Source organism: Wyeomyia smithii, chromosome 1 (genome assembly GCF_029784165.1).
Source record: "Wyeomyia smithii strain HCP4-BCI-WySm-NY-G18 chromosome 1, ASM2978416v1, whole genome shotgun sequence".
NCBI lineage: Eukaryota > Metazoa > Arthropoda > Insecta > Diptera > Culicidae > Wyeomyia > Wyeomyia smithii.
Genome location: NC_073694.1, coordinates 205610446 through 205637497, shown reverse-complemented (window position 1 = coordinate 205637497; position 27052 = coordinate 205610446). Strand labels below are relative to the sequence as shown.

Genomic DNA, 27052 nt, shown 5'->3' with positions numbered 1-27052 from the left:
GATTTAAAAGTGATTTTGATTCTAAATGATGTCAAAATTATTCTAAAATGTTTCTAAAATATTTTTGAAATCGATTCTAACAAAATTTCCAAGATTTTCAAAGGATTTTGGATAAGTTTTAATTGATTCTAATACGCCTCTAAATTTATTTTCAAGTGATTCCATAATACTTTCCGCATGATTCTGAAATAAGTTTCGAATGATTTTAAATTGATTGCGAACTGAATCTACAACTGTTTTCGAAAATAATTACACAATGATATCAAAATAATTTCTAAAGGATTCTCAATAGTTTCCAAATTATTCTGGAATGATTTCAAAATAATTTTAGAATAATTCAAAAATGATTAAGAATTGATTCAAAAATTTCGTCAATTCTAGAATTTTTAAATGATTTCGCACACGGTGGTGATGTCGGGTTCGATCCCCGATCAGGTCGAGGATCTTTTCGAGCTGGAAATTTTCTCGACTCAACACTGGGGCACGATGTATCGTTGTACTTATCCTACAACATGCAAAAAGTGCCAAAAATAATATCGATTACGTATTCTCTAAACTAATCTAGGTGATCTAGCCTGCTATTAGCCCTCCAGGCTAGCGTGCGATTCCACTTGTCTAAAGTAAAGACTTTGTCTAAAGTGACTGTAAAATAATTCCAAAACGTTTCTAAAACGATTCTTCAATGTTTGAAACATGTTTTTTTTAAAAAAGGATTTTTTGAATTATTCCTAATTGGTTTGAAACTGAATAGGAAATGATTTTAGAATGAGTTTTAAATTCTTTAAAAATAATTCTAGATTTATTCTATAATAATTTGGAAATTATTCGGTAATGATTCTCAAATGATTCCTATAAATTAAAAATGATTCAAAAGGATCACAAAATGATTAAAGAATGATTTACAATTCTGGAACGATTTTGAAAACGATTCTAAAATGATACTAACAAGATCAAAGGTGATGTTAAAATGATTCTGAAATAATACTGAAACGATTCTCAAATGATTACACAATGATACTAAAATAATTTTTAAATAATTGCCAGACAATTCTATATTATTTTAAAAGAAATTGAAAATAATTTCCATTTTTTTTTACAAAATAATTCTAAAATGGTTCTCAAATTATTGGAAGATTTCTCTAACGGTATTAAAATTATTAAAAAATTATTCTAATATGATCGATTCTAAAATCATTCCAAAATGGTTCTGAAGTGAGCCTGAAATGCACCTAAATAAGCTCCCAAGCAACATCCAAAATATCCTGGCATGATTCTCAAATGAACTTGAATTGATTCTTAGTTTATTCTAAACTGCTTCAAAATTGAATTAAAAACAATTTTTTTTCTGAAATAATTTTAAAGCGATTGAAAAATGCTATTAAAGTGAATCTGGCCAGTATAAAGGTTCGAACATGATTCTAAACTGATTTTTTATATATTTTTGCATGATGTCATAACAATTTTGAAATGATTCCAAAATAGTCTCAGAATGATTCTGAATTGATTCCAAAATAGAGCTTAAAATAACTCTAAAAATAGGATTGAAAATGTATCTAAAAAAAATCCTAAATAATAATTTAACAGTAACTATGAAATAACTGTAAAGTTATTCTTGAATAATTCTAAAATGTTTCAAAAATGATTTCAAAGGATCATAAAACGATAATGAAATTATGAAATGAATAAAAAATAATTTCAAACTGATTCTAGAAATAATTTTAAAATATTATTAATTCTGGAAATAATTTTAAAATTTTAAAATTATTGAAACATAATTTAAAAATAATTCCAACATGATTTCAAAACGATTCTGAAATGATTGCAAAACGATACTTAAATACTTTTAACATGATTTTTGAATAATTTAAATTAATTCTATTCTAAGAAGATTTCGAATCATTCTATTTAAAATAATATGAAATAATCCCAAATTGGTTCTAAATTGATCCAAAAATGATTTTAGTACGAACTGTTGAATCAATGTAGGTTTTACATTGAAATAAAGCAAAAAAAAAACTGCCGAAAACCCTGGTGAAGTAGTCTCACACGATTTTGGAATTATTTTTGAATGATTCTAAAAAAAATCTGAAAAAATTCTAAATTGATTTCAAAATAATTTTTAAAAATAATTTCAAACTAATTCGGAACTAATTTGAACTGACCTAAACGGAAACAATTCTAGATTTATTCCAAAATAAATTGAGAATTATTCCGAAAATGATTAAAAAAAATTGAAGAGGTTGTGTATGATATACGACCGCAAAGTTAACGTAGACTGTCTGTCTTATGTCAAAGTATTTCATGCAATGGGTTAGAGAATACACGCGGTTAGAATTAATGAATCTGGTGGTCTGAAGCGGTAAATATCAATAGTAATTCTCCTTCAACAACGTTCATAGCGTAAAGCGACTCTGGACATCATCCCGGTTCCGTCAATATTTTCGGTTGTTTTCCTGGAATCTGAAGTCGAAATGGCGTCTTGAGAGGGTTTCTAAACATCATTCTTCCATATATGTTAGTATTTTTTTTTAACAAATACCCATGTTCAACGGTATTTGACCTTGATTCAGCTTTCGAAAACTGCCTTCAAATCAAGGCTTTACATTTTTCAATAGTGCAATAGTTAGCAGAATGAAGGAAAGCCGCCAAAAGCTGGCTGAGTTATTAGCATTTGAAATTGGACAATTTTCTTGAGGCTCTCGATATTTTTAATTTGCACCCCCGATTTGATGGTGCCGTAAAACGTAATTCTACGTCAAAAAAAAAAAAACACAAAAGTTTCTAAAATAATTTGAATATATAAAAAATTCCACGATACCATGATCATGATTCAAAAGAGATTCCAAAATGATTCCAAAGTGGTCAAAATGATTCTACGAAAGATTCTCAAATGATTGCAAAATGCTTTAAAGATGATTTTTGAATGATTCAGAAGGGTTCTAGAATAATCCTACTATGATTCAAAAAAAACTAAATGAATAAAGAAAAATTAGAAGAAAAGATATAAAGATATAATTTCTAAAATTAGAAAAAAGATATGAAGTTAATTCTGGAATGACTCTTAAATGTTTTAAAATTATCCTAAAATAATTCAAAATTATTTCAAATTTATATTAGAGATGATTCCACATTATTTTTATTCTAAAGTGAACATGGCTTCTTAAACGACTCTATTTTTTTTCAAAATGATTCTAAAATTTTTCGATAATAATTTAAATTCAATTCTAAAAAACAATTGATAATAATTCTAGAATGCTTCTGAAATTTTTTTTAACATATCTGAAAAATATGATACCATGGAAATTTTATAATTAATTCAAAAATGATTACAAAAAAATTATAATTAGCAGTTTCTAAGAGACACTAAAAACATTCTGAAAAGGTTCTGAAATTTGGAATCATTTGGAACTTATCTTAAAGATTTTTAAAACAGTTGAAAAACAAAAAAAAAATACTTTGAAAATTGATAGAATCGATGAGGGTTTATTTCTTGAAATTCACTAAAAATTGGTTTAAAAATTATTGATTGGTGTCTCATAAATGATTCTAAAAAATATTATTATATTTATGCACCAGCAGATGGGTACAAATCCGAATGCTTTAACCTATTCCCGGCGGGTGATGCCATATGGCATCATTCAAACTTTGATTTAAGTTTAACAATTATACTTGAAAATTTGCACGATGAAACTATTCAGTATGGTCAGAGAGCAGATTGATTTTAAATAGTTGTACGATACAGTTTGTGTCAATTGTGCAAATAGTTGTTGAGTGATAAGAGTTTGAAGTTCATCTTTTGAAGTAAAAACTGATTTCTCTTTGCTGGGAATTGATTAAAATGCTGAAATAATTCTTGGAAAAGTATGAAAAAAAAAATATTTTTCCGACGGACGGTTGCCTATGACTTCGTCTGTCGGGTTTTAATTTCAAGAGTCAATTCGACTCTGACATAATCAAGCTTGAGAGGCCAGTTGGATCAAAGTGGATTTGATGGAAAACAACTGAAAAACTATGAATTTATATTTACAATTTATATTATAAGTATCCAAAATTAAAGTCACTGATTCACCTTCGTGTAACATATTTGTGGATTATAGAAAACTTTCAAAATTTAGATCTAATGTTAAAAGAAAATTATTTTCCTTCAAAAGCCCCCTTTCGTGGATCAAAATTCGTCCACACGGTTCATTTCCTCTAAATGGTTTGTTAGAACTGCTCAACTGTTATTGAAAAGTTCGACTTACTTTCCTTTATCGTGTGTCACTTTGCCAAATTCTGTTTTTGGCACTGACTGACTTACTGCAATGAAGGTGGAAGGCAATGACGGCAGCAAACAAAATTCGCAATGCAGTGCAAGAAAAGACGACATCGACAGATAGATAAAGAGGCACGAGGCAGGCAAGAAAAAAGGATTCCTTCTCTGTACGTCATGCCGTCGTCACAGCAAATTTGCTCCAGTTTTAACTGATTGCCTTTGTGTCTGGCGGGTTAACTTTCGAAAATGTTACTTTCAAGAAGGAAGACCTCCTGCCGGGGTAAACGGGTCCGGGCCAAATTTTGCATAATCGGGTAGGGTTTTTGATTTTGCAATACTTGATCATAGCTGTGAAATCGGTCATAAATCCTTCGGTCCAATTCACTTTGGTCACCTTCTGTTTTAGTTGAAAAGATTCGGATGCACAATCGTCCCAGACGGTTCCCGTACGGGGAGTAATTTATGGCGTAATTTACAACGTTTGCAAGAAACGGTGAATGCAAATCATTGGCGAGTTTTAAAGTCACCAAACATTTCTGCAACATTAAAGTGAAGGTAAATTCAGTACCATTCGGGCGTGACAGAGGAACGGTGTTCCTGTGCGTTACATTACGTGATCACACAGTGTCAGTGCGAAACGATAAAATCCTATCAATAAGTTTGAAGATTAGTGCATAATAGCTACCTTTATACTGGCTAGGCTACATACGGATATTTCCCCCCAGTTCGAAGAATTGACATAAAAGTTAGTCAGTCCATCCTATGGTCAACATGCGTCGTGACTTCTAGAAGCAGGTACGTCTTTACCGCAAAGATGTTCATTAATCGTTGTATATAAATTACTATCGCATTATTTGTCGATTTCGTTCGCTTTAGAAGTGGGATTTGCTATCAAACACCGTCCTCATAAGCTATACACTTCGATCGGGTGGCTCCAGTTAACCATTTTGAAATCCTGCCCGACTCCCCTCTGGTGTTCATGTGCCGAAGAAAGTGTCGAACAATCAAAAAGGAAAATCCTGAAAAATATCTTTTGATTGTGTTTCAGATGTTGATAAATTGGAGTGCGACACTTCTTGCCTCTGCTTGGAGATGTCATAAAAGGAAGCAAAAAAAAATACAACCCACAGCCTCGTATCAATCCGTATACATTCGAAGTTTTCCAAAGTATTGCCGCTACCAACTTCTAATCCATCGCAGCAAAAAACGAGGGGACCATCTCAAATTTACACCCACTTGAGGCTGGGAGAGAAGTGCTGCACTGACGGGGGACTGTGAAAAAGAAAGGAAAACCTTTGTCGAACACAGTAAAGTACACTTTTCCGCTTTCACTCGATCCGAGAAAGACGAAGGAGATTGTCAAAACCGGGAAAATGAGATAAACAAAGAATGTATACGGATTTCCCTCTGGTTAGCGCTGCGGAGATGAGATCAGTCGGAAAATGTTTGAAATATTAGATTTTTCCTTTCACGTGTCTCTTCCGAGCGAATCAATTTTTCAAACTTTGCTCTGGAAAAAGAACCTATTTCTCATGTCGAGCGGCCTTGAAATGTGAGAACCGTCTCTCGTGCGGGGAAGGAAGAATGCTAGAGCAGTGGAAATCCTAGCAGAAAACAACGTTTTTTCCTCGCGCACTAGTTATTACTATTGCGCGAGTGTCATAACAGTCGATTGTTGAGCTCATCGTATAACACATACAAACAAACACACTACAAATGATCATAATTGAAAAGACAGCAATGTGCCGAAAATGCAAAGTAGATGAAGGCAAAATTTATTATCGATCGTTATCTCCTTCTTGCGAGCTCCGGGAAATTTCGTACGCCTGCGGTCCTCCGAGCGAGCGCCGTGACGCTTCGTGGCCGGATTTTCCCTGCCCGATCGCACAGTAGCTGCTACTCGGAGTCTCGAAATCGGTGGCGGCGTTAGATGGAGCATGAGAAAGAGCGTAGTGGGAGAAGCGCCAGTTGTTTTAAAATTACGAGCCACTTGTTGATGAGGACAGTGCCCCTCAGCACATTTTACGCTTCACCGCGGAAATTACCTTTCGTCATCCGCAACGGATTGTAATGTGTTTTCAATTATTGCAAAGAGCTTATTGTAGAGTTTCAGTTCTACACACACATAGAACAGGGTGCTTTTTTCTTCTTGTCTACTTCGAAACAGTGATTGACGCGCAGCGTAATCTATTAATTGTGTTCGAAATGAGCATCATTAATATTGCGGTGCCAGCGTGAGGAATAGGAAACATCGTCCTATTGAATTAAGAGATTAAAGTTAAATAGCTGAAGGAAAAAAAAACATTTTTTCTCATATATTTACCAACTCATCGTTTCCCAAAATGCCAAATCGCCTGTTGGTGGTGGAATAAAATATCAATTTATAATAACCATTAATTTCCTCCTAGATGGAATGTTGATCCGACTAAGGGGTACAACGAAATAAAGGAGAGATGAATAAAAAAAAACACAAGACTTCCTTATCAGTCTTTTTGGTAGATGATTTTTCACCTTTCGATAAAGCTAATTCAAAGTATGAAAATGAAAGAGAAAATAGTATGCAGCACTGAGCTCAGGAGGATGGCCCGCTCGCGAAGGCGAACCGCAGGAGGTTTTACTCCAGGGCCCGGAGTCCCGCGCACAGAAAAAGACAACACAGGACGGAATATGGACGGAGGTAATTTCCGTGCTCCCATCGGCTCCACCACGCGGCAAACCGATGAAAAATTACGCTAAGAGACAGTTTGAAAAATGTCTTAATTTCAATTCCAACATTATCATATTATTTAGAGATTTTTTATATAGAATTCTCCGTTTACAAAGCCAGTGCTCACTTTGCAGCCCGGAACGTTCGCGCCTGGATCGACCGTTTCGTGTCGTTGTTGTTGTTGTTGCTGGGATAGTTTTTTGTTAACTTCTTCCTCCGCTTATTCACTTGGCTGCCAGACAAGTATGTCCCTGGCGACACACCTTCGCGTTTATTTTCCAATGCTATAAGTCGCGGCGGCCGTTATCGTATTCACGGTTCCATCAGAGCTCAAAACTGATGCCAAACAGGCCGAGGTTCCTCACTTTTTTTCTCTATCTCTCTCCGCGTCTGCAGTAATAGCGAAGAGAAAAATTATGCCCGTATTTTGTCTGTCATTTTGATTAATCATAGTTCTATTACAATCGATACTTACTGATAACGCGAAATGTTTTTTTTTCTTGCTTTAGTCAATAACAATTATTTTTTCGAATAGTAGATGGAATCTAAAATAAAATCTTTTACACCGATCGATATCGGCACTCGTTCTTAAGCTCTAAGTTCCAGCAGCATATTTCGTACGCAGCAAAAAAAAAATACAACAACAAAAAAGAAGTCACGAGAAATTGAGATGTAAAGCAAAATTGATTGCAATCATTAGCAGCATACATGGAGCACACTCAATCTCGTACGCACACACTTTGGACTGCTTCAGTTCGCGCATTCCCCCACATAAGAGAGCCGAACTGGAGAATGCTTTATTTATTTCTCATTTAGGAGTCAATTTTTCCTGCAAAGTTGATCACTTTTTCCGCGCTGCCAATATATATGTACCTACATATAGGTGTACCAAGCGTCTTTGCTGCTTTGGCGTGAGTTTTTCGTTCTACCTTCCAAACGCAGCAAAAAAAATTGAAGGAAACCGGAACGCACTCACTGCGAGCCGGTGTAAAGTTTCCAAGCGGTGACTAGTTATTGATTGTTCATCTTATCTTGTATAATCAGTAAAAATCTAAGTTGCAAGTTTTTTGGGGATTTTTTTCTTTCCTTAAAATTGCACCTGACCTTCATTTCTATGCTTTGTGTTTGATACTGAAAATTTGAAACCAAACAGTTATGCTTGAATAATACTGAATCAAATAGACATTGAACAAAGTCCCCAATAATAACGATTTATTAGCTTACTTTTTTTGTAGAAATAAAAATTGCGGATAAATGTTCATAGAAAAACTATCGAAGCTATCTCTAGAGGCTTAATCGCTAGATAAAAACAAGAAATCCTTCGGCAATTTGCTACGAAAAATATCAAAAACTAACTCGGATTCGAATAACGGTTTCACATAATTTTACTTTTTTGCAGCCACTGCCAGTGTAATAATTCAAATTTCAAAACTTAGGATTTTAAAACAACTAATGATCAGAAGTGTTTTATGATTCAGAATTCTACTTTGGCGATTATAAAAAAAAACTGTAATATGAATGAAAAAAATTTTCGGATAGGTGAAATTCGGTTTGTTCGATCGCTGTTACAACATTCGCACAAAACTTGTAATTTTTTTTTTCTTACTTGTTATTCAAAGCATGCAAAATTTTCTAGTTTTAAATCTGTAAAATCAATAACGACGCGAAGAACAAGTTTTTTTTTTTAATTGTAAACCTTTCATTTGGCTCGGACTTTTCGTTTTTTTTATGCTTTTTACTTTTAAGTTTTCACTGCCACTCAACAAGATTGAAACTTGAAGCAATTCCAATCTGTCGGAATATAAAACATTTCTGTAGTTTATAGTTATAATATGCCTGTGATCATTGCATAAATTTTTGGAGCTGCAAAATGGAACCCTTCACGCAGAAAAACAGAAAAAAATATTTCTCATTAAAATCATGGGAACGCATTTGGGAGATAGTTAAAGCGTTTCAAACATAATAAAACTAGATATTGGAAGTTTTTCTGGCGTAGATTTACGTCCTACGGCAACATTCTGGGATAGAGATATAAATCGAAATAACGAAAATATCGAGAGGATCACGATAATTGGCCAATTTAAAATGCTTGTAGCTCAGTCAGTTTTAAAGAGATTTTTTACATTCATGCAGCAATTGATTGGAAAATTAGCTAAGCATTCACCTTAAAGTATGACTGTATGATGCTTACTATTGCAAAATGTAGAGACTTTTTTGAACGCAGATGTGGGCCAAACAGAGCTGAAAACCTGCAACTTCCGGTTTCTGGATATCAGCATAAAATGAACAGATACCACAAGGTGTGGGTTTTGTCGGAACTAGAATGATAGGTTTTGCCCTAGAGTTCAAACTAAAAAAATATAGCTTTTTAATCTTTTTTTTGAATTTTGGTGTTCCTAGCAAACTCGGATCTGCTCCAAAAGGTCGCATAGTAATTGCTTACCGGGTTCATCATTTCTACGTAAATGAATATAAGTTTGTGAAGATTCAACGCACTTCCGAGTTGTCTAAGGGCACCACAATTGGCAGGAATTGTTTTCAGCTTGAGCTCAAAAGCAAACCTGTGTTAACTAGTTAAGTAAAACGGAAAGAAATTGCTTTATAGCTCAAACTGACAAAAAAAAATATTTTCAACCTTTCCTATGAATTTGTGTGCTTCCAGCCAAGTCGGAAAGGCGTAAACCCTAACTAACACGCAGAGAATCCTGAGAGAGAATTCCTAGAATACCTATAACTAGGTTACGAAATCGTGAGAGGACTCGTTTTTGTGACACAGATAAAATTTGTATGAATCGCATAGGGATTCCTTCTAATTGATTTCTCAAAAATCCAAAAATATGAATCTGCAGGTTTTATTTTGAAAAATCCTACAGATTCGCATACGATGTAAACGATATGATCTGTATTGGAAATAGTATGCAGCTAATAAAGAGTTTTTTTTTTAAATTCGGCTTAACTAAACTACTAAGCCAGTAAGCTTGGGGTTCTTTTTCTAAACCCAGAAAACGCATTGCCTAATCCTGCAATATTAGAAAATATATGACGAATATCAGTTTAGGAAATCTAAATTATTCACGCTTTATGAAAACCAGTTGTATCGAATCCAGCAGATTAGGTTTCGACTCAGTTGCGATCTTCCTAGACATTTTTTGTACGTGCGTGCTTTTCGGATGATAACTCATGTCTTTAATGCAACAGTATATACTTCGACTGTATATGGACCTCGTGTCAATCTAGCATCAAGCCAAAGACGCCTCAACTTCTTAGAACCTAATTTCAACGACTGACACTAACGAGGAAGGATTATTCATCATGGCTGACGTCCGAATTTACATTGTTTGCTTCCTGTACTGATGATTTTTACGGCTGGCGTGTAAGGCCTGCACCAACCCCCTGTCTCGCCGGAGGACCATCGTGTCAGCACTGTTTAGAGTCCCACGTTGACACCAGGACATCGATCAGCCGCCCCTAACATGGTGAACAGACGCTGTTTTGAACCGCACCATCTTGGTGAACAGACGCTCCACCGCCGGAATATGGTTAGCGCGTCCATGATCGCGTCGCACCTTCTCACTTTGCTATTGCCGGATTGAAAACATTGCCCAGGCTACGCCAACCAGCTGTGTCCAATTGTCCATGTTTCAGCTGGCAGTCTATTGTGATCATGTGACTCGTGGAGGCGTGGGATAGGAACTTGTGAGGACCGGAGCTAAGTCGGTCGCTCCTTCCAGGTTGTCAACTCACCATTTGAAGCCTACATGGCTAACGTCCCGGTTGAAATAACTGCATATGTATGTTTGTGATTAACTCAAAGATTCGAGGCAAAAGCTCTGCGAAAACGATATGTGAAAACAAGACAGTATAAAAACTTGTTCGATGAAGTTGACGTCTTGGTGAGAAGAAAGTTACACTTCACAAGTATCTATAATTGGGTTGTAAAGCTATATCATTTTTTATATATCATTTGTTAAAGTTGCGTTTCCAGAGCAAAGCGTGATTTTAAAAAATTGTTTATTGTTGTCCTTCATGTACCAACTGTCATCCAACATAGTTCGAGCAGTTTTTATCCTTCATTGAAAAATCGAAAGACAGGGTTAACCATTTTGACGTAGGACTACGTCTAACCGCACTATATCGAGATACATTCTGAGGAAACTAAAAACCAAGATGTAACGTCGGGATGAAAGATTTCAAACGGTAATACTGATGTAACCACATGATGGATCACAATAATCAATATGTCGTTGGATTGATAAAATGATGGACAATTTTGTGACTCTTCATATATCATTGTTACTTAATTGTTAAACAGTGAAAATTGATGAAAAGTTTCAAGGTCGTATTTTTACGAACAATGTACCAATCACATGCGAGCACTCCTGGCACAGACTTCATGAGTGGACACCAACTGCTTGCTATGACAACCTCTATTCAGTGGCAAAAAAAAATTGGACAGAACCTCCCCGTCCCAACAGGTCAACTGATATTTGCTTCTATGAACCTAGACTATTTTGATGTCTTGAAAGTAAAGCTCTTTCGGAAAGTTCATACACAGGCAACAGTACTGCACCGAGCCATGTATGAGAAGACGGTCGCTCGTCGTCAGTGCAGTAGCACTCGATTGCCATTTGTGTGCAGTCAAGCCAAGTGGAAACAATGTAGCTGCTGTCGACGTACAGTGGTGCGTGTTCGCACACTACGCTGTGCGACCGGGGATAAAATAATTCTGTACGCAACAGTATATCACGATATTGGATGTTGCATCCAATATGTGATTACAACTGAACGGATTTTGACCTTGATCGAACGACGACTGTTGCCAAAGCATGTGATATAATAATTGGCATATCATTGTATATTGTACGATGAACATAAATTAGTAAAAAGTTCAGTTGAAATCCACTTCTTCTAGTTCAGTTTCGCAGCTTTCAACCAATCACGAGCTCGCTTTATATAGCTGCAACAGATGTTTTGTCATCGTTTTAAAGTGCTTATTGTGTTACTACCCCTGAACAGATTTCAAACACCGATGTCTTAATCGACAGGTAGAATATTGCGAAAGATTGTTATATAATAATTAAAATATCTCATCAACAAAAGTTGTGTTAACATTCTACTAATCAGAAGCTTGCTACCCCGTTGCTCGTTTCCTTTTGGTTGTCGTGACGAGTAGATGGCATTTGAACTGCAACCGTAGTGATTTTCTTATACATGTTTAATGATAAAAACTTCTTTCAAATTCCTAATATTAGAAGTTGCATTGGGTTGCTGTCTTTTTGAATTCTACACTCTGTTTTTCTCAGATTTATTTAAATGACCAACTATAGTCTATTTGCAAGACAACAGAAAACCAATATGCTTCGTAAAGATTTTTAAACAGATAGTTCAGATAGCTCGTTTAAGCTGTACTGATGGTTTTATTTTTCCAGTTAAATAAATTTAATTCAATATGACAATCCTAGTTGCATTACGCGGTTGTGGTATAGAGAAAACCCAAATTATATGCATCTTGACGTTAGGTTTCAAACATTCATATTCGTATTTTTCAATTACAAAAATATTACATCAGCATCTGCAAGAAAATATTACTAAACATATAAAGACAACCTGTCGCACAACACAACATATGAACACAACCGTGTAAAGATACTAAACATATGAACACAACCTGTCATTGCCAGACTTGTAATTGAACAACATTATGCAAACATCAGTTGGAGAGGTTAATGTTGTTTATCAAACCGAGCTAGGTTTATTCTTGAAGGAAACAGCCGGATGACTTTTAAATATGGCATTTTGTTGTTTGTTTTTTCATTGGTATCATAAAACTGATTAATTTTTTTCTGGTTCTGCCTAATGAATAAATGTTTCAATTGGCCAAAAATGAAAAAAATGACTGTGACATGTTACATCCTCATAAATTCCAATGTCAATTTCAAAATTTTTGTGAATATAGATTTTCTACTAAAAACTGCAACTCTTTATCGTCACTTTTCCAACGAACTTGTAAATACAGGATTTTTTTATGTGACTTCTTTGCTAAGCAGTTGCATGAAACTGACAATGATACTGCTTTGAAATCGGTGAGTGAGCTATCTTTTACAGGCGCAATTGAAGATGAAAGTAAGTTTGCTTTCTACTAAATCGTTCTTAATTAAGACCTATATAAAAAATTGCCTTTTCGCGTGTTGAAGAAATTTGACTGCATTAGGATGAAAGGTATTCATCAATGTTAAAAACAGTGTTTATTTCTTTTTAAATAGATGTCTGCAAACAAATAATCTAAATTATTTTTAAAAATAAACGCTTTTCTTTTTATGACTTTCTGGTGGCATATGACCTTAACAATATGTGGCCACCAATGAACTAGTTTTAGGATTGTAAGTTGTTAGAGGTGTCGTTTGATGGATTAAGGCTCAATAATCTGAAAGTATTCGGAACGCAACGTCCGCATGAAGCCTTCAACGACCTAAACACTTGATATGACCCTTCCGAGTAATTAGAGGTATAGCACGGCATTGCTTTGATCATGTCTATTTTGGTTTCGGTTTCGGCAACATAATGGACAAAATGCCTTTCTCTTGGTGGTTGTTGAGTTTGAATTGTTTAAAACCAAAACAAGAAAACTATAAATTATGATTAAATATAACCGCTCGTTTTTGGCTTTTGTGTGCCGTGTCGAGAGTGAAACGTGGTCAAATCGAACAAAGTCTAAATTCTCTAAATAAAATATAAAACTATCGTAGTCCTACGTCAAACATGCGGTCGTATCTTGGATACCACCCTCGTACTATTTTAAAAATCGCGTTGTTTAAATTTTCTGTGAGCATAAATGCATAAGCATGTTTGATTCTTTGTTTTAATGAGCTGTTCTTTGAAAAAATAATAATATAATCTTTATGTACAGTTTGCCTTATGTGACACGATTTCTCTGTCCCAATCTCACCTGGTGACATATGACAAGGATTTCCTAAATTAACGCTTTCATAGACAGAGCAGTCTTGAGGATTTTTATTAGGATTATCGGAGATACCCACGATTCCAATGTGAGAAACCCTAGAGAATCTATGCGAAATTCAAGTGTTCGTCCGAGAAGTCATGAGAGATTTAAAAGAAGTTTTCCCGTAAGCAATTAGGAGCGACGAACCTGGCGGCCAATTACTGTGATCTTTTTCTCTTTTTACTGTGACCGAAATTCACAGGAACGGTTAAAAAGTTATGATCTTTCATTTCTTTCACAGTTTGACCTCTAGGGCAAAATTTGTTGACCAGTGTGATGTATCCTAAACCTATTTAGATATCTATATAATAAAAATGCAACGCTGTCCGTATGTCAAGAGTAAATGCAAAAACGGATCAGCGGCTCGGCGTGGAAATTTGAATGTGGGGGTTTCATGAGCCGGAAAAGGTTATTACCTGGTCTGAGACCCCTCCCCTCACTGTGTTGACCAGTGTAATTTATCCAACACTTGCTAGAATATGCAATTATTAAAATAGTATTTGCATTTTTTATTCTTGGGCTTCAGTTTTTATCATGGATTTCATTTTGTCTTCAACAAAAAAAAAAAAAATAATTTGGTTAGAGAAAATTTAGAATAAATAAATTAAATAAAATAAAAATAAAAATTTAGAATAAATTTGCTGATGCGACCAATGTCACTAAATTTTAAATAAAAACTGCCAAAATGCAAATAAAAAGTAAGAATCTGGCAATCACGAACGGTCATTTCTTGGAAAATAATTCTTGAAATACGCCACATTTCATGTGAGAAGATTGAAAAAAATTTGTACAAAACCTGAAGTGATGACCGTTTTGCAAGACAACACTGGCTGGTTGCCGAATGTCTGGAAGATATTGAGGTTCATCTGCTCATCTGGCGCGCAATTTGAAAATCTGGGAAGATCCCTATTTATATGGCATTATGGCAATATTTTTTTCCTGTAAGGACTTTTTCACTGCGACCCGAATCGTTTATCTATTGTGAGAAATGCCCGGGTGTCTGCTGTATCACGCACTTCTATTATACTATTATGCTTATTATTTATCCGTGCTTGTGTGTATTATTATTTTAACCTCCCTTTGAAAACGCTTACTGCTCTACCATACCGACCCTTGTTCCTCCTGTCAAATATCGCCGATTGTAATTCCCTGGAGAAGTTTCGTTGGGCATCCTTCTAGCCAGTTTTATAAATAAGAGGGACTTATTTTTTTGTTAAGCGGAAGTCACGCAGAGGCATTATAGATTTCAGTGTAAAGGAAGAGTGAGGGAGCCTGAGAATAAACCCATGCTTTACCCTTTTTTACATCCAATGGCTTGATTCTACTAAGATTCGAACCCACGACCACCCGTTTGACAAAGCGGACTTTGTAACCTGCGGCTGCACAGCTTCCTATTTATGACAACACAAGCTGAGACTCCAGTTATGATTTGACTGGTGCTCTCGACTCGAATGTTAATTAAACAATTTTAGGTATCAGTATAATTAGAGCATACAATGTAGATTGATAGCTGTGGATTATAACTTGTCATGCGGAACAAAAAATATATTTTTACTCACGGTTATTGAAGAAAAATTATTTTAAAAAGCCAGATAAAAAACTCAAGCTTTTTGCTGTAAATAGAATCCTACTTTCAGAAAAAAGTTTTTGATAACTGAATTTTTTTCGAATTTTGACGAAGTAGCTAAAATTCAGTTGGAGAGGAAATATAAACAAGCCTGATTCGAAATTTTCTGTTCTTTGTATGGAAATATTTTCTGATTAATGTTGTTATAGAAAAGGTATCACTTTTTTCAATTTTTCTAAAGTCAGTGCATTGACTATAGTTAAATTTTTAAGAAATTCAGTTTTCTTCACTTTGTATATGTTTGAATAAAAATTAGATTGATTCATATACTCAAAAAATACTTTGCGATGTAATATGCCCGAAAAATTGAGTTTGAAATTTTGAGCTCAATTCGAGAAAAACGTGTTTGGAAAGAAAATATAACCATTCTTCCAGAAAACATTCATTGATGAATTGTAAAGAAAATGTTAATCACAGCAGAAACCTCTCATACTGACAAAAAAGAACTAAAGCTGCTTGCAAATGTGACTGATGTTTTCTTCTATTCGCTAAGAAAAGCTCAACTAACATTTTTCCAGTAAGAGGGTGATTCTCAGTGGAATAATCTATTCTGAGGTTTTCATTGTCGAAGTAGAAGTAAAATGATTTGCTCTGAGACACAAACACGCTTCTTAATACATATTTTGCATTTCTTTTTCTCTCTCTTCATTCTTTCTCTCTCTCTCTCTTTTTTCATTCTCTCTCTCTTTCTTCATTCTCCCTCTCTCTTCATTCTCTCTCTCTGTTCATTCTCACTCTTTCTCTCTTCATTCTCTCTCTCTCGCTCTCTTCATTCTCTCTCTCGCTCTCTTCATTCTCTCTCTTACTTTCTTCATCCTCTCTCTCTCGCTCTCTTCATTCTCTCTCTCGCTTTCTTTCTTCTCTCTCTCTTTCTCTTTTGTTCTCGCTCTCATTTACTTGTTGGCTTTCTTCTATTCCATGAGCTACATCACCTCTCCTGCCATAAGTTGGGGAGTATTTCAATATTTTTATCAGCTTTTGAGATAACGCAAGACATCGCACACTGGGAAAAAAGTGAACCCAAATTTCCACTAATTAGAAGCCGCTGGGTTGGCAATCTGAAATATAGCATTTTTATGTAAAATTGGTCAATAAATCGATTGGTGATAGTTTCATCCTGTGCAGGGCACGGGAAAAGGTCTATATTTTCAAAAACACGCAAAAATAGGGTGAAAATGGACAAAATAGACCATTCTCGGTGCCCTGTACAAAATAAAAACCATCACCAATCGATTTATTGACCAGTTTTACATAAGAAATGCTATATTTTTTAGTTTGACACAGCTTTGCAAAAACCAGAAGCTGCGAATTAAAATTCAAAATAGCGTTAGACAGCAATGGTTCGTTTCAGTGAAATTTTTTCATGAAATCGGAAGCTGCCATCTTGAATTCAAATATCGCGCCGAACATGGATTTGTGGTTTTTGGATGTCCGTATCCATATTGCAGTGTATAAAATTAATTTTCAAAGATTTCCAAAGTTCGGAAGTCGCGATTTTGAATGTCAAAATGGCACCAAAAATCATTATCTGGTCTTCGAAAATCAACTACCGGCCTCCAGACATGACCGAGGGTTCGGAAGACATCAAATTCGTTCATCAAGTTTCCATAATGCCCGGACACAAGACATGTAGAGCTGTGAGTAAATAAATATTTTCTTTTCTGGTAAAAGCAAGTTTTTGGAGGTTGTTACATTTTTATTAGATTAAAAAGTGTTGCTATTAACGTGAGAAATTCAAAATATAAAATAATGAGTTTGCCACTGGCCACCTGGAAAAAATGGGTCAGTATAGCTGATTGATGACTTCAGGCAGTACAACTCTCAGGGTTGGCTCTATACTAAAGTACACGCTATTATTCAACCAAATATTCTACTTCATTTGCAATGATTGTTGCGAAGTCCATCCTGAAGGGGGACACACCTCAAATGATCAGTAAATGAAAGCAAGTGACACTGAAACGATTGGACCCAAACGACACTCGACGGTTATTAACATCAATTTTCCCAAAACTTTTCAGGTTGAATCCCTGTTCAAGAAACCGAGATGATGGCAAAAATTTCCTGAATTCTTACTGATTTGTGTCTTTGTTAACTTAGCCCACAAAATTACCTTTTTGACTGTTTTTTTTTATCACGAATACTCGCCCGAAATTTTTATTGTTATGAGCCTGCAACCAAATTCGTACTCTCAATTCGAAATCTTCGTCTTTACAAGTCAACGAATCAGTAACCAGAATCATTTTTCAAGTTAGATTCATTTCATATTCGTTTTATATGAATGTTAAATCAACTTTACTGAATGCGTAAATATTGAAACGGAATATTTTTCCCTTAAAATCGTTACAACAATGAAGTAGATTCCTAGCAAACACCGATCCGGTTGTTGTTGTTGTTATGATATGAACAGATATCATAAAAAAAACCCTTCAGGAAAAAAAAACTTTCACGTATCACTTCGGCCACGAGTGTGAGAGTGCAAGAAACATCAAGAGATGAATAATAATTTCTGAAACGTTTGCCGACCGAAACCGAAGAAGAAACCTTAAGCCTTGCAGCCGACTGAATCCTGGAGGTCTCATGGCCCGCTGGCCATAGTCCCTGGTGTGCTCCGAAGAGGCTGGAAAGAGCAAAGTGGAAAGAAAGCAGGACTTGAACACCCATGTCAAAAGATTTGACAGCTGACTGGAACATGAACAGTCAGCCAGCCAGCCATTCCACCGACCGCCATCACCACTCCTGCACACATTGGCGGAAACGACAAAAACTCACCGCCCCGAATCCGAACGGGCCACGGGCCCTGTCGGGTTTGGCCGCGGTTGCAGATAATCGAAAAAGAAGAATTCCAACCCCAGAGGGGGAACTTTGAGACAGGATGAGGGATTCCTTTTGAAAGTTTTTTTTTCTACCCTCTGCATGCTCATCTAAGGTTGCCAGCTAGATTGAAGCCAATTTGGTGATGAATAAAAATGTGTTCTTCGCTACCCTTCGAAACTAAGCGGCAGACGGTGGAAAAAAGTTGATTTCAAATTCAGAAAGCAACTTTTTTGGGTCTTTACTTGAAGTACCGCTTCGAATGATGAATAAGCAATTAGAATTCTATACATAGACGTGTACAGATAGACGGATCACTGTTAGAAAAAAAAATTTAAGAGGCAAACAGCGCGAACTTGCCGGAACCGATGGAAATAGGCTTTTGGCCACTAATTTGGTTGTAGTAGATTTGCAGGCAATCATTAAATCTGCTCGCAGCTGTACGGATTAGCGTAATAATGTAAGCTGTAAATCCAATTATGGTCTACTTTTTTTTTTTTGGTCGAGGTAAACTGTTTCGCCCGTCATTCCAAGTCCATGCTTTCTAAAACTCGACTCGGCATCGGTGCCAAAGCCCTCCGAATGGAACAAACTACAGAAAATGGAAAACGAATTAAAATTTTCTTCATGTCTCTACACATCTAATTAAGGTGAATTTTGACACCGAATTAATTTTCATTAAATTTTAACGTTTATTAATTCCACTCCTTCCTCCGTTTATACGTTAGTTAGCAGCCAGAAGAGTCCATTTCTGTCGGACGCTTCTTTTCTGTTTGGTTTTGGTTTTGCGTTGTTGGGAAAACGAAGCACAAACATACAGAAATACATCACCTGATAATTCGTTGCTCTGCAGCCCCCATTACGGAGAACCCGGAGAGGATCAGGTATTCCAAATCCCATCTTGCCTATTCATAATGAATCGTTAGTATCGTATCGCTTCTTGTGTTCTGAATATTCCGCAGCCGTCGAATTTCGGTGAATTTTTTGTGTGAATCGCAATAATCGCATGGTGGAATAACAAGCTTTCTGTTTCTTTTTTTTGCAGAGCGAAAACGTGGCCGCCAAACCTACACACGGTATCAGACGCTGGAGCTTGAGAAAGAATTCCACTTCAATCGCTATCTTACCCGGCGACGGAGAATCGAGATCGCCCATGCGCTCTGCCTGACGGAACGTCAGATCAAGATCTGGTTCCAGAATCGGCGGATGAAGTGGAAAAAGGAAAACAAGACAAAGGGCGAACCAGGATCCGGAGACGAGAATGACATGACACCGCCGCAATCCCCGGCGTAAACAACTGTGTGTTCATCTCTCTAGCCTAAGCATGTAAAGTACTAGCAATTTCTGTCAAAGTTTCCTCCATTTAATTTTCTTCGGAATTTGTACTATGAGCGACGCCCTTGCTTTATCAGTTTTAGTTTCGTTTTTTACCATCAAATCATGTTCAGAGTCGAAAAAATTCAGATGTTTTTTTGCGTTGTTTATCAATCTGCCTCGAAGCGATACTTGAAACTTTGTATTTCTAGAAGCATGTCTATTGTACACAAGTGAAAAAAAACACACACACATTTACTAATTTATTATACAAAAAAATAATACGGAGAAAAAAAGATGCAAAACAACTCATGTGACCTCAAAACTAATGTTAATTTAGAATTACAAGATCTAAACATTCATCAAACGGATTGCAGGATAAATGGAAACAGAAAAATTAGGAAACATGTGAAAATAATTGTGCAATGCGAAAGCAACAAAACAAAATCCTTTTATCAGTTTTAGATAAAAGGGTTAATATTTGTGGAAGTAAAGAAAAAAAAAACTACTAGAATATTCTAATACTATACGTACAAAAGTGCTTGAACGTTTAAGAAGAAAAAAAAGTTGCTAAAAAGAACCCTACATGGATGAGGAAAAACTCGAATCAAAAAATTATATCAAGTGCTTGGCAAACCCACAAAATTAAACTCCCCAGAGTTCAGTATTCCGTTCGACTCCTTTTTCGTTTAGCTTGCAAATACACACACACACACTCGACGACCGACGTCTGTTTCCGATGTCCCTGCGCGGGATGATTTCAACCTCACTCAGCACAAAACGATAGGTGAAAGATAATATCCAAACCAACTATACCAAAGGCAATAGAATAATGATAATCACTTTCATTTTGCATTCAATTTTTTATTTAAATCTCGCAGTATAGTAAAGTGGAGAAAGATATAATTTATTTGATTTTTACCGTTGTTACTCATTCATACGTGCCCATAAAACTCAAACTTGAGAAGTAGTGCTCTCATATGTATTATAATAGGCTCTATATTACCGCAATATAGTCATGAGATCCCAGTGATGGAAGTTCAATTTCCACCTTGTGTTAGGATTGTCTTCAACTAAGCTTTGTTCTCCCAAAAACCAGGCACAACTAAGAAGAAAAAACGGTAACGTGGAGGTCAGCAAACTTCCAAAATACGAAAGGTGGTATACGACTCTAGTAGAAAATCGGAAACGTAAACAATTTAGAATATATTTTACAAGAAAGAAAAACAACAACAGCAAAAAATTACTATGGCATCCAACTGTAAACTATCCGCGATAGTTCATTATGGATAGCGAACGAAAAAAACTTACTACAGCAAACCCAAGTTCAGACCATAGTGGTGTAAAAAAAAATTAATCATTGAAAAGGTAGGATACGAATGTGAATTATTGTGATTATTCTGATGCACCAACCACTATTTTGGGGAATTGGTTGAGAAAACAAACACTCACAACACACTCAACACACACACATATATACGCAGAAATCGAAATACGTAAGCAAGGTGAAATGTGTATTTATAATTTATACAAAACCTAAATCATGAAGAAAAAAAAAGTAAACTATGCGTAAAACTCATGACATTAGCCTCTAAGGATTGTGTAATAAATACAAAACAAACAGAAGAAAGAAAGATGCAAGTCCCAAAAATTTTAAAAGTACGTAAAGTATCGACACGCGATTGCTGATGATGACAACAACAATGTACGTAAAAAAAAACTATATATATATAATCATAATTGGTACGGGATAACGCTACAGAAATAAGACATAAATATAAAAAAACCTATCTCGTTAAAAGAACAGAAAACTATGTTATGCATAAATGAGATCCTAAGATACTTTGAACTATGAGGTAATGAAATGTAACAAAATTTGTAAATACCTGACCCACACAAAATGGACAAGTAATAAACAGAAAGATAAAATTATATAAATAGGCATGTGAAGCATTGTTTGTCATTATGAAGAATCAGTAGCGAAGAAAACTGTACTATTATTATTTCCTCGAAGGAAATCAAACAATCGACTCGCGAAATTGACACTGTGCTTCGTCGATAGTTTTTAAACCATTTTCGTCGAAAAGCGCACACACAGAAAAATCCTCCGCAACACAACCACAACGAAAGGATGCCAGCTTACGACGACCCGGTGACTGAATCGGTCGTGGTAAAACCCCGAGTGAGAGGTCAATAGTTCCAGATTGATAGATTTGAACTCTTCACTCAAAATATGCACGTCTGGGGGCCATTATGAAGTGGGATCTATCCAAGTTGTGCCCGCCTAATCATGATTTTGTTTATTCCTCCGTTTCCTTCTGCCGTTCTTCTTCTTGTTTGCCTGCGCCGCCGTCACAAAAACCTGAAAGCTCGTGCGCTGCCTGGCAGGCGAAGGTAGTAAAATAAGCAACTTGTTAGCTGCTTATGCAGACAGAATGCTGCCTCCGTTTCCTACAAGACATGGAACGACAGACGAGCAGCGGGTTGCAAAGGTATCCCAAGTTTTCTTTCACAGTCAGGAAATCGGCAGAAAGAAACCAATCGACGAAATCGATCTAGGCACACGATCACTTGTACCCAAATAACAAAAAAATAAAACAACACATGCTTCACCGCTAGCAACTATATTTCTCTCTGTTGTTTGTTCGGAGTTTCGCACCTTACGTCCTGCTTTCTCTTGCGCTTAGAAGCCCTGCCCTTTGCTATAGCCTTTTTCAGACCGCCGAACGCTGCGGGTCAGAGCCTTTTTCACCGGAGACCCCTGCTCGAGTCACGCAAAGCATTTTTTACCACTTTTCCAAACAATCTATTCACAAGTGAAACATTGTGTCCCGCTTGTGTATTTATTTTGACCATTTGAATAGATAAATTTCTTCGCCTGTGTGCCGGGTCCCATAAATCAGGGATTCAAATTAAAATTCGAGTGAAATTGCTCATTTACGGAACCAAATCGAACCGAATGTGTCCCCCCGGGTTCGCCGCGACCTCAGCGCAACTTTGACCATTTCACAGCTCATCGACCGATTAAACCGACGCATTTTTCTCAACCCGGGCCAAAGTTTCGATCGTCCGCACAGAAGGCGTCGCAGCTTCGTTGTTTCTTTTTCACCATAAAGAAACCTCATTTTTGGCTGGGATCGGAAACTTGTTTTGAGGAGAAAAAAAAACAGTGAAACATTTGATAACTCCGGAAGGGTTTCAGCAGTGCTTCTTTATCGAAAGTGTGCGTGTGTGTGAACTTAATTTGAGCGCAGAAAAGAAACGGTAAGTACGGTAGAAAATTAGTGAAACTGTCTACAGCAATGACTCCTTAAACGAATTTTAGGGAGCCCTTTGATTATTTCGTTCAATTTTGATTGAAAAACATAGTAGTTTAGTGAATAACTGCTCAGTGCGATGATTGGATCTGCATTCCAGATACAAATTTTATATTACGAGGCTGTGTTTGCGACAAAGTCAGTCTCATATCGTTCTTTACGATGATTTTTTGGTCTTATTTGCAAAAAAACTGCTCTTACAGACGTATACCTACATAAAAAAAATTTGACCTTGCAAATTTTGTCCCCTCGATGGGAACTAATGTCTAATGTTTTAGGTAAAATTTCCTATGAGTTGAGAGTAAAAAAATCCATGCACCGTTGAGGACGTACGGTCAAGAGTACAAATATGCGATATCACGCCGCATTTTCACACCCAACCTCACGATTCGACACAGTCCACTAAATTAAGTAATTTTTACCACTAACCTTAGCAATATTGATGAAAAAACAACACGATGTTGATAACACTGAATATCACTCTTTCATCACTTTAAGTTGAACGTTTTTGCAAAACTGTGCAACAAAATTACAAAACAGATCACTCTTGCTGACATTTGCAACGCGTAACATTGTCATAGCAACCAAGCAAAACTGCATAGCTTCAAAAAAGGTACCGTGGAATGGAGTGGAATTGTTAACCTGAAAATACGATATAAAAGGTATTGATCAAATGATACTGGTTTTACAACACTACATAATGTTAACATGTCCTCAAATAAAACTTTCACGTTAATCTCGAACCTATCAAAGTTACCCTTTAAACGTCAAAACTCAATAAAACTTCAAAAATACCAAAAATTCAGAGTAAATTACGTTGAACTAAGATGGCTGAGTGAAGTTTGATGAAAGGTCAAAAAATATAGTTTTCAACGATGACGCACCATTATTATTTTCCAGGAAATTACAAAAAAAACTACTTGAGCTGACTTTAAACCTTATACAACAAACCGAATTGTAACTCGTCGAACGAAGATCAAATGAAATTGATCAATTTCATCTCGTGAACCACAATGAACAGTTTTAAACAGAAATATCGCTGTTTTCATTTCTAAATATCTGTGATTGATAGTTTCTAGTGAAAAAAAATTATCATTCGCCATACTAATTTCACTCCGATTTATCTCATAGGGCCTTTGAGGATGCTCGGATTTTTATCACACGATAAATTAATTTAAATACACTAAGGTCGCTTTTAACGCGGTTTTTTTACGCTGATTCCGGAATTCCTTTTTTTTTTTTGACACGGCACGTATCCCCCTCATAAGAAGCGACTTTAGTGTATAAATAAATTTAAATCCAGTACTTGCTTTAAATAAATATTGTCAACTTGAACTGGATTGTTTGGAAAATATTGTAAAAAGCTATCAATTACACCCCATGGTAAACAAAGTAAGAGCGAATAACTGCTCTCGCGAGTATTGCATTATAAAAAAAAAACAAAAACAAAAGTCTACATAAAAAAAGGAATCAGTTTAGTTCACCTAAGTAATGGCCCGTTGATGTAAATTAATGAAATTTACTATCAAATATTTTAAATTTGAAGGATGATGATGATACTGGTAACAATTCTTCAACGTGAATCTAATTTATCTCAGGAGAAATTTCTTTTTTTGTTTCTATTTTTCCGAGGAGTATTGTCGTAATTTAAATACAATAAAGCGAGTTACGACAATAGAAAATGTGGTGCTAGTTTATAAATCATCAGAGGACCAGTCCACATAAGCACTGATGATGACTGTATGCCGCAGTCGAAATACGTATTTGTACGGACTAGTAATATTTTCAATATTTACTTCTCAAATTACTAGTAGAGATTAATGGAAACTTATAACTTTTTCTCTGATTTCTTATATCATTCTACTAAGACGCTCAGCAAAGATTTTTCAAATCAGAGTTATTAGTTTTTCGTTGGTTAATTGTAAACTTTTTTATTTTAGGAATTATAAATCATTTTAAAACCAATAATAATTTACTACAATTTAAAGTGTCTCTGATGATTCGAGATTGCAAACAACATTTGAAATATATGTTATATTTTTACTCTGTAATATACAAATTCTAAACATTTAAAATTATTGATAAAATTAATTGGTAAGTAAATTTACTGCCTTGGTGTGCTGGAATGCACTCAAAAACAAACATAATGTACCATAAATGATGCAAAATCTGTGGCCTACGTCCTCTCGCTTATGGTAGCCAAAATTAAATTCCTGCAGTACATTTACATTTACTGGTTCATTCAGAGCTCTTTTTGTAACTCATTTCTTACCTGAAAGCAAGAACGACTGAATATAACAAAGAAAATCGACGGAAGAGGGTGCTATACAAGGACAAAGGAGAATTGCAACCTCTGACAACGATTTTCCTATGAATACATGCATCTTTGATCTGCTTATTAAAAAAGTCACGTAATTTTAGTGGTCTGTAAAACAAATTTTTGTAGTCAGTCAACTGTCAAATTTTGCATTGAACAGTTGTCCCTTATCCGATATTGGTGCTTATTACGGGAGTCACTTCACGGTGAAATATATTTCACTCTCACGCTCACTTCACTTTTTTGGAGCTATTCCCGATTCCACCTCAAGTGAGGTGGCAAAAAGCACCTCCGTGGAGTGAGATTGTCAGTGAAGTGAAATTGAGAATAGGACAAAAAAAATGAGAATGTTTCCCAGCTCAAAAATCTCTAAGTCCCAGAAAGTCGTTTTTTCCGTTTTTTTAGATAACACCAGATCTTGACGTGTTTTGCATTCCTAAAACATTCGGCATCAAAAAGAATGTTTTTTTCGGTATCGAAAATTTCCTGAAATAGTTCGCATTTTTTCATCGGGCGAAAAAAATTAAAATTTGACCGCTTTAAGGCACGGATCAAAATCTGATTCGTTTCGTAACTGAAGAATAAATCCAATATTTACCATTAGATCACAAATCACTCAACTTTAAGACTAATGGCATCTTCGTGGAATCATTTCCCCGTTCAAAATAGTCGTGAAATAATTCCACGCGAATCGTCGCTTTTTCCGTTCTCACTTCACTGATATGACACTCATAATAACCCAGATTCCGCGGCAGATATCACTTTGCGACGTTTTTCTCACTTACGTGAGTCCCGTAATAGGACTTTATTCACTTCACTTCAAGACAGTTCTCGTCTAAATAGAATAATTGGCACTCCAGAACTAGCCATTTTTGAGAACTACACTTTGAGTCATTCCATCTCAAGTGTGCACACCTCATGTCAATGACCTTTTCAGATTTGGTTCAAACTTTTGAAAATTATTCATATGAGGGAGCTTATTACGGGAGTCACTTCACGGTGAAATAAATTTCACTCTCACGCTCTCTTCACTTTATGAGACCTATTCCCGATTCCACCTTAAGTGAGGTGACAAAAATTACCTCCATGAAGTGAGATTGACAGTGAAATAAAATTGAGAATTGGACAAGTGCAATGAGAATATTTCCCAGCCTAAAAATGTATGAATACCAGAAAGTCCATTTTTTCCGGATTTAGATAGCATCAAATCTTGACGTTTTCTGCATTTCCAAGACATTTTTTTTTTGGACCAAAAAAAAAATTTTTTTTTCCGGTATCGAAAACTTCATGAACTGTGCTTGTTCTCATTTTCAAAAAGTTGAAACTTTGTCCGCTTTGAGGCACGGATCGAGTTCTGATTCGTTTTGTTACTGAAAAATAAATCTAATGTTATCACAAATCAATCGATTTTTAAATCATCCCCATCTTCGTGGAATCATTTCACCGTCAAAATGGTCGTTAAACAATTCCACGCGAAATGTCGCTTTTTTCGTTTTCATTTCCCGGCAGTTGTCACTTTGCGACTCACTTACGTGAATCTCGAAATAGAGCTGTATTCACTTCACTCTGATTTCATCGTGGAGTGACTCCCGTAATAAGCACCAATGCAAAAATGCCCTCGCTCCTCCTCTTTTTTGTAAAAAAAAAATAAAATCCAGAAAAAAATAAATTTCGAGCGCCAGTGTTTCCAGATATGTTCTTTTT

The 27052-nt window shown here is 35.7% G+C and overlaps 2 protein-coding genes across 3 annotated transcripts in view; both read left to right on the top strand.

Annotated features, from left to right (window-relative positions):
* Positions 1 to 21652, top strand: part of LOC129730392 (homeotic protein antennapedia) — a 215350-nt gene extending 193698 nt beyond the window's left edge. For both annotated transcript variants that reach the window (XM_055689707.1, XM_055689698.1), the window contains exon 5: positions 19446 to 21652. In XM_055689707.1, coding sequence (XP_055545682.1) covers positions 19446 to 19693 — 248 coding nt within the window. In that variant the 3' untranslated portion in view covers positions 19694 to 21652. The remainder of the gene's footprint in view (positions 1 to 19445) is intronic.
* Positions 21653 to 22519: 867 nt separating this feature from the next.
* The window catches only part of LOC129725813 (homeotic protein Sex combs reduced), a 219558-nt gene continuing 215025 nt past the window's right edge, over positions 22520 to 27052 (top strand). The window contains exon 1 of the mRNA XM_055682195.1: positions 22520 to 22978. The gene's annotated coding sequence lies outside the window, so the exon portion shown is untranslated. The remainder of the gene's footprint in view (positions 22979 to 27052) is intronic.